We start from the raw sequence: 8,765 nt of genomic DNA on the forward strand, positions 1-8,765 counted from the left end.
AGAGAGAGAGAGAGAGAGAGAGAGAGAGAGAGAGAGAGAGAGAGAGAGAGAGAGAGAGAGAGCGCGTGAGAAAGCACACGAGAGAGAGAGGTGGGTCAGCATCCTTCAATTGCCTATTACAGATGGGAGGAAAAGTTACCGTTTGCACAGACAGAGATGGAGAAGACCTGGTTGTACCATGAGAGTGGCCGATGTCTGCTGGAGTTAACCCAGTATGAGCTGGCACTCGAATATGGCCAGCTGTCCCTTGACCATGCAATGAAAGCAGACGATGAAGTCTGGGTGATGAATGCAAGTGTTCTAATTGGTCAGTCGCAAGGTAAGTTTTTGTTATCACGATGTCTGCCTCATTACATGTAAAAGGTTGTATGTACTTCATCTTGGAAGCCGGACTTCAACTTTCTGACGTGTACAAAGTTGTAACAGCATTGTTCCAGGAAAAAGCCCTGTACGGTTATTTGCACAATATATATTATAACCAGCAAAGGTTTGTGCTTGTATGGGAATTCTGGAGTGCTTAAGTGAGTAGTTGTAGTTGTTCTGAAACTGGAACAATTGCACCTTAGGGGGATGTGTTAGTTTAGGTGGAACGTCTCTGGCCTTGTTCCTGAGTTTCTACAATAAGTCGTATTGTACTCATAAACTACTTAATTCACTGTTGTGATTATAAGTCTGTAAAATACAACACCTTTCAATTATTGCACTATGGGAAGCTGCTAACATATTTTTCCTACACTTCTGCAGTAAAACTTGGCGACTACAGGGCAGCTGAGGAATACTTTCAGCGAGCGCTCGACATCACCGAGTTGCTGGGTGACAGGGAGGCACAGGCAGCCATTGTCAGTGCACTTACAGATGTCCAGTGTCGGCGGGAAGGACATGTTGCCACGACTGAATATAATAAGGAGTCTGTGGGCAGTGCGGCAACCGATTCCGTCGCAGGTATTATGTATAACATTGGGTTGAGCAAGGAAGGTAGGTAAAGAACGAAAGTACGTAAGGAAGGTTTAGCAAAAGCTTTTGGTATTTAAGTTTTACTGACACAAGTATGTATATTTAAAAATTTATTCAATAAAATGTTGGCAAATGCATGAATAAAAGAACTGCCTTGAGAGTTAAATGAAAATTTTTATTTTTAAAACTGAATACTCTGTATTATTGACAGAGGATTTCATGACACTCTCAGTCAGCAATGGAACGAGCAGCCATCCCGCAGAAGTTTCTGCTAAATGTAAGTGCACTATCAGTAGAACATCGAATTTTGTTTTCAAAATTTCATTAGTCTAGGTATGTAATGTATATAGAGAAGCAAATTAAGGGAGAAAAATATGATTAAAAGGATTTAAGGGGGAAAGCATATTTAGGAGTTGAACCTGTACCTAACAATAATTTCACTTAACTATCCAATACTGACAATGCATGTATAGTAGTGACAATTTCTACGTGAAGTGTGACAACTCGTGTAAATTATGCGCCTGCTATTGTCATCGTATTTACGATGTAATTGTGCATTTTATATGTATTATAATTATTGTGTCATTAGCTGACACTAACAGTAACAGTGTCATCACTGCTCCCCGATTGCGCAACAACATGGCAGACGCTCAACATGCTATCGCCCCCATTAAGTGTCACAACTGTGATGAGTTTTGGGACTGAGGTGAACAAAGAATTACATAAAACTCAAATAGTCTGTTGTGGTGATTGCACAGTGTTGAGGTGTGAGGTTTACGACAGCACCAGTGACCACAAGTATAGGTTACTGTAATTAGGCAGTATTTTGTTTTCCTGCACATCCATTGTCCTTCCGTCACTCTTGCCTTTCATCAGTTATAAATCACTATTGCTGTGATGTGTTCTGTGCATGGAACTGGAAGTTCAATATATTTTTTTTATTTGTGAATATTACAATGTATTTCTACAAAAACAAGTAAAAGACATTTTGATGTATGCCCGGTATCAACTTTGGTCTAATATCAAATAATTTAATGGTTGTGAGTAATGTGATAATTGATCAGCTCTTAATTTTAAGACATGAACTGATGCAGTAAACATTACATACGTTATATTTTATATGGCAATTAATAGCTATTAGTGCATATTTATAAATGTATCATTGATTGTCAGTGAGAAATGTAGATATAAAACAAGAAAGCACAAACGTGTGCACAGAGTACATGCTGATCAAGATTGTTATCTATAATTAATAATTTATCAGAATTACCAGTGTTTCCAAGCTGTCTTGTGCTCTTTATTTGCAATAATTATTTCTCCGTTGTAGGAACACGGAAAGACTTCACAGCCTAAAGTCTGGAAGCCTGTATATCACTCATTAGGCCTACAGAAGTTACAAATCGCCTAGGTAACATTTTGGCAAAAATAATTGCAAATTTAATGGTAAAACTGTATATATATATAGATGCAACTTTTTATAAATATTGGCCTGTTGCTGACTATTGTTGCCATAACGTCTTTTAACGTGTTTTCTTGCTTACTGCTTGCTTTTTGATTTAGTTTACTACTACATTACCTTTTCAAATTCTTAATCAATTAGGTACTATTATTGCATAAGAGAAAATGTATACCCAATATGACTCATTTTACTATTTTAATACCCATGTTTACTTGTATAAATATAGCAATAGTTATAGAAATGCATGCAACTATGATGAGTGTAATTGTCAATTAATAGGATATGTAGGAACGAAATGTGAAACACTGATGGCATGTTGGTATTGCTAGCAGTGTCATGAACACATGTTAAAAACATAGTAAATAAAACATTCACACATTTTTATAGTAACTTGAAACCTGTTAACTGTTTAACTGATTCTCACTTATTGTGTGGTACACTTATGCAATGCTTTGTATTTTTTTCACTATTAGGGCTAATCACAACTATAATACATGTGCCTCAAATAAGTAGAAATTGTCTTTATCTACTTTTAAACTGACTTATCAACGAGTCAAAAATCAATACCATGTGCATACATACACAACGAGCCAGAAATCTGGTTTCAAATTTAAACTGAAATTGGCTTCACATTATACTCATCTATAAAGCTTCATTAGTTACATGTTTCAGCATGCACCTTACTAGAGTCGAGCAATCGAAGCTATAGATAACATTGGCCAGAAGACATCTTAATGATATACATCCATATAAAAACTGAAAGGTTGGAATGTGTTAATATTTACACAAATACAGGCATGGATACCCGTAAAATGTTAATTGAGATATTAGCACTTAGCACACAATAAATTATTTTCAACTCCATAAAAATGTAGTTTCTCGGTGGTGTTCAACACATAAAGGTTATTAAGTCTTGGGCATGCACACACCACAATCTTCATCTGTTTCAAGTCCAATTTCCTCCTTCAAATTTTAAAATATGTGAAAAAAATGTTTTATGATTCAGTTTAAATAATAACAGTATCATACTGTCAATGTGTATAATAGTTAACAGTAATAATGGTGAGAATATAATTTTTCCACTTGAAATTGGCAGAATTACGCATGCTACTTAAAGAAATAACTAAGCACAACGGATAAATGTGGAAACAGTTGCCTAAAACTCACATAGCACCTTTTCACATTTAATAATCTAGGAGCAAGAGCAATTAAAATTTGTTCAGTCCCTAACTAAATTAAACAAATAATCCGGGCGCGAAATTAGCACCGGCCCACGGGCACATGCCGGCAAATTATTTGGAGGGCCAGTAATATTGGCAAAACACCGGCCCTCTGAGCTGGTGGTTTCAGCCGTGTTAGTGAGTACTTACATTTTTGTTTATAGCATTAATGAGGAAATAGCCTACATTACTGTTTTACCTGAAAGATATCACGCTATAATTTATCAACATTTTACAAAGTTGAAATGGAGAATGTAAGCGCGAAACATGATATTGGCAAAAACACTTCGGACATCATTCACGATCTGCATTATAGTCTGTTCAACAGCTACTATGCGATGCTGCACACTACATTTTTCGGACAAGCAAGAGTCAGTGAAACAGTCTTATCTATATTTTTGAAAAAAATATTTGTGAGGGCTGGTAAATTATGGTGAGGGCTCGTAAAAAAACTGCTGTTACCTGCCCTCTGGGCCGGTGCAAAAAAAATCTGAATTTCATGCCCTGTATAATTAATAGACAACTAGAAGAAACAAATGATAGTTGTATTTACCAGGAGCTCTTTCTTGCTCTTTGGATAACCATCAAGAATTGCATTAAGCACGTCCATTGTCTGAGAACAAATTAATAGTTAATTGAGCATTATTAAATTAATCTACTAAATTCAATGCATCATGAATGCCAATGAGCACATAAATCATAATGTCATGCAAATGAGTAAATATAGCAAGCAATACCAACTTGGAAATATCACACGAAGGCAACTCACAATACTGATATTTACCAATAAGCAAGGTTCAATCATAGTTGACATTCACACATACACAACAATACACACACAAAACAATAAACACTATTAATGTAAATCCTACCATTCGCTTCCGTTTCCTCCATTCTTTCATATAATGTGCTTTTGCCTTGTAGATCTGTAAGGATCAAATACATCTAGAACTATCCAAAAACAAGCAAACTGCCACACTCAAACCAAGTATGATTAATAAGTTTTTTGCAATGAGATTTTTTGGCAGAACATCTGTAAAGATGGCACAATGCTGATTTACCTTGTCCTTTTCTTCAGGTGACACTGCATTGCTCACACCCTTAATCTTCTTTAGCCTATGCTGATAGCGCTCACACTGGAGAGTATATGTGAGAGAAATAAGTTTGCTTTAACATTGTTAAGTTACTAACCATGTAGATGAATAATTGACAAAGGTAATATGTGTGGGAACTAGCTATATCTCACTGTGCAATATTCGTAACCATGCTTGTTGGAGAACTGGTGTTAGAACAGTGAAATTGTGTAGGGAAAGTGCATGTACCATGGTTACAGTCAGGGCTTAGCGACAAAGACTGAGACTTAAATACCAGCAATGAATAGAATAGAAAGATGCTGTTTTACTTCATCCTCAATTGCCTGTAAGCGGTCCATTGCTTGTTCTGTGGTCAGTGAGCTCTTTAGAGTTTTTATCTCTGCAAGCATTATAATGGATTCAAATACCAAATGTCAATCAGGACTTCTAAACCCCTAAATATATGCAATGCATCTAACCTATTCATGTTTATCGATGATGTTTATGCATTTTAATAAGGCATGCGATGAATTAAAAGAGAATTTGCATAGTTATACTATGAACACATGCATTCTTATAGTTCAGAGAATACACATATTCATGCCTTTCTCAGAAATACTTTTGACAGATCAATCTGATGATCCAGAAATTAATTTAATATCTGAAATTACAAATAATATTAGCATGTTACCAGTATTAAATAAAAGCATTTGTTTTTATTCACTCCTGATATTCTCATCTAATGTCAAATTCCTTGACTGCCTTTGCACTGTTTATTTATATTAAAATAACATTCAACTATCCATACATTACCATTCTCCATGGTGTGCAAAGAGCCTTGGCTCCCCTTCAGCTTCTCTGTCATTTGGTTTATTTGCATATCCATTTTCTTAAGCTCTGCATCATCTACCACTGGAAATCCGGACTAAAACGCAAAAATGTCCATTAATGAACACGTAGGCGCTAGTGAAAAGCTTATCAGAGATCTACCATTTAAATGATTTACTTGCTGCCCTATTTGACTTTTTTGCAGGATATAAGCACATTCGTTTTCTTCAGTTAAGTTTCAGTGGCTATAACATCAGAAATAGATAGGTGATGCAGAAGGCATCCAATTAAGCAATTGATGGGACTGCTGACATCTAGGTATGCATTGCTTATAATTTTATCCATGAAGACTATTACTTCTTTACCTGATCAGGCAGGTACACTTTTTGCTTTCCATACACCTTTTCCTTGATGGATCCCTTCTCAGCCATGCTCTCTAATGCACGCACCACTGCCTAAAAGTGTAAAGATTTATATTTAATAAAACGTAAATTTAAATGCAGGACATAGCCATTGAAAACAATATCTCATATATATTGTGTTTGTGTGCATAAGAGCTTTGTAAGTGGAAACATGACAATTTTAAATTGAAACCTTTCTTTAATATTTATTAGTACAAACGTGTATATACTTACAGTTTTACCATATTCTTTGTGGAGATTATTGAAGATGTCTATAGCACTGTAAGGCCGATTCTCCCGATTCAAATATGCTAGTATTGCAGCTTCCGCTTTCGAAAAAACCAAGTTGTTAAAAAACATACTTAATAATAATAATAACTCGATAACAATATATACAATCACAATTCAGCACCTGGACCACGAGCCTTCGTTGAAACAGGTCGTATTTATTGATGCTTCCTTTCAACAATTACATTGCAGTATTAAAAGCAGTGGCATGAAGTCACATAAAAAGCATGGTTTTGAGCGTTATTTAAATCACAATATCCTGGCCTCTACCTCAACCCTGTTTCTCTGTACCAACTCAATCCAATGTCAATCCATACAAGTGTTTAAACTACAAAACAGTACAAAAGTAACAGTATAAAAGTGAGAGTACAGAGCCTACCTGTGTGATCATTTCCACCTTTACTCATACTTTTCTTCAACAAATCATCTAAAACCTGCTTGGTTAAGAAATACTAATGTAATAAACTGTGCATCATGTAATTGTGTAAATGACGCATACAGCGATACTTCAGTTGTCACACACACGATTACAGGTGTTGCATACTCGTTTACAGATGTTAATGTAATAAACTACCTGCACGATTCATAGGTAATTATTAGCTATACCTGTGTAGGTTTTTGCTTTGCCAAAACTGCCCGCTCACTAGCAACGCCACTATTTCAGTCTTAATGTTGCTGCAGATGGTTGTGTGATCATGTGTGTTCGATAAACTGCAAAATTTTGCCAAATTATGTTGACTTGAGTTTAGAATGTCTGGTTAAAGTCAGCCTCAAAGAATGATCGTCAAAGTCAAAGGGTCTAAACCGAAGGAGGGAATCAAGGATGACCAAAATGATAAATAAACACAGCAGATCGCTGTAGAAAAACTTTTAATTTTACAATAAACGAGAGAAGGAAAAGAATTCCAATATGGAATCGCAGAAACAAAAAGAGCCAAACTCGAAAGGATCCTTCGAAGACGACACACAGTGAAAGCAGTGACCAGATTCAGATGATCACGTCACAACAAATTTGTTTCACGAGGGAATGTCAATTTTCACACAACCATGATAAACTTTGTAAAATAAAATTTATGAGGCAGTTTTATATATTATCATTAAATATATAAAACTACCTCATAATGAGGCTCGTTACGTGTTAAACATGATCATGATTGTAGAGAGGGTTATAACTTATTATAGGACTGGAAGTGAAAGATAGGGGGGGGGGTCAAGTTTAAGTTAATCCAGGTCGAACTCAGACTGATGTGACATATGATAGTTTTTAAATGCCTATCTGACAGCTTTATGCTGTGTGGATTCAAGCGGTAAAGCACGGAATGCCAGTGCCAGCTATGCGAATGTATGTGAATTAATGAGGCTCAGCTTAGCTCTAGTACGGTAGTAGTACCAGTAGGCAGTACCAGGCAGTGTAGCTCTAGAACTATAGCACTTGTTCGCCACAGGCGTGCACCAGGGTCCAGGCTGTGGTGAACAAGGGTTATAACTCTTACTCTACAGTACAGCACGGGCAGTACAGGCACTGATGCAGGGAGCTATAGTCTAGAAGACATGACCCATTGTGTATTGTATTGTAGGCATGAAGTATTGTGGAACATGTTAACTAGACTAGGGCCATGATGCAGTGTGAGACATGCGTCTAAACAGATGAATTGCTCCGACATGTGATTGGAGGATAAAAATAGAATTCGTGACGTTACGTTTTCATACCCCGCCGCATATGCTATTATGCTATGACCGGTAGGAAAGTGTACTAACTATCATATGGCGTGAACAATTTGAGTTACATTTCTATAAAGTCTAGCTTTTATAGACACATGTCTTAGCCTTAATCTCTGTGAATTTTGAGTCTATTGAAGCGCGATTAGTCTAATTATTAATTAATTAGCAAATATGCACGCGCGGTATCGCTCATAGGCTAATATATGCGCGGCTATGGCTGGTAGGCAATTGTACTACCTATCATATGGCGCGAACGATTTGAGTTACATTGCTATAAATTCTAGCTATTATAGACACATGTCTTAGCTATGATCCCTGTGAGTCTTGAGTTTATTAAAGGGCGATTAGCTTAATTAATTGGCTGTGGCTACGGGTATGGCAGCCGTATCTTAATGTCTCGAGGCTGGAGGTACGGCAGTGCAATCGCTTTCATATTTAACGAGACAAAGATGGCGGCGGGTGGCGCCAGATTTCGAAATAACACCTTGGGAAATAAATTCACGATTTGAGAGTTTAGATGAGCTAGAACCCTAACCCTAACCCTAACCCAACCGCCAAAAAAGGGCTTCAACGAACGACGGCTGCCGTACTTCCAGCCACTGCGTAATTAATTTGCAAATATGTACGCGCAGTATCGCTCATACTCGAGTCATAGGCTAAATGTCAAAATGAAAACGAAACGTCATGAATTCTATTTTTATCCGCCAATCACAAGTCGGAGCAATTCCTCTGTTTAGATGCATACATTAGTACAGTTGATAAGCTCTCATATTATAACAATTGTGCATTTTATGAGAAAAGCATGAAATTTCTAGCATAG

General features: G+C 36.7%; 2 protein-coding genes across 6 annotated transcripts in view; one reads left to right on the top strand and one right to left on the bottom strand.

Moving 5' to 3' along the window:
- LOC106807515 (tetratricopeptide repeat protein 25-like) overlaps positions 1–2,369 on the top strand; it is an 8,139-nt gene extending 5,770 nt beyond the window's left edge. The window contains exons 8-12 of one of the 3 annotated variants that reach the window (XM_014809860.1): positions 123–319; positions 745–942; positions 1,166–1,231; positions 1,544–1,660; positions 2,282–2,367. In XM_014809860.1, coding sequence (XP_014665346.1) covers positions 123–319; positions 745–942; positions 1,166–1,231; positions 1,544–1,659 — 577 coding nt within the window. In that variant the 3' untranslated portion in view covers position 1,660; positions 2,282–2,367. Of the gene's footprint in view, positions 1–122; positions 320–744; positions 943–1,165; positions 1,232–1,543; positions 1,661–2,281 lie in introns of all 3 variants that reach the window. The other 2 variants (XM_014809861.1, XM_014809862.1) reach the window with 2 other exon arrangements.
- LOC106807519 (homologous-pairing protein 2 homolog) overlaps positions 2,175–8,765 on the bottom strand; it is a 23,560-nt gene continuing 16,969 nt past the window's right edge. Inside the window, exons 1-10 of one of the 3 annotated variants that reach the window (XM_014809872.1) lie at positions 6,830–6,938; positions 6,603–6,657; positions 6,170–6,264; positions 5,900–5,989; positions 5,520–5,631; positions 5,036–5,106; positions 4,695–4,769; positions 4,506–4,559; positions 4,187–4,246; positions 2,175–3,376 (exon numbers count right to left, since the gene is read on the bottom strand). In XM_014809872.1, coding sequence (XP_014665358.1) covers positions 3,320–3,376; positions 4,187–4,246; positions 4,506–4,559; positions 4,695–4,769; positions 5,036–5,106; positions 5,520–5,631; positions 5,900–5,989; positions 6,170–6,264; positions 6,603–6,630 — 642 coding nt within the window. In that variant the 5' untranslated portion in view covers positions 6,631–6,657; positions 6,830–6,938 and the 3' untranslated portion in view covers positions 2,175–3,319. Of the gene's footprint in view, positions 3,377–4,186; positions 4,247–4,505; positions 4,560–4,694; positions 4,770–5,035; positions 5,107–5,519; positions 5,632–5,899; positions 5,990–6,169; positions 6,265–6,602; positions 6,661–6,829; positions 6,939–8,765 lie in introns of those variants that run through there. The other 2 variants (XM_014809871.1, XM_014809873.1) reach the window with 2 other exon arrangements.

The sequence above is a fragment of the Priapulus caudatus genome, unplaced genomic scaffold, assembly GCF_000485595.1.
Source record: "Priapulus caudatus unplaced genomic scaffold, Priapulus_caudatus-5.0.1 Scaffold220, whole genome shotgun sequence".
Classification (NCBI taxonomy): domain Eukaryota; kingdom Metazoa; phylum Priapulida; class Priapulimorpha; order Priapulimorphida; family Priapulidae; genus Priapulus; species Priapulus caudatus.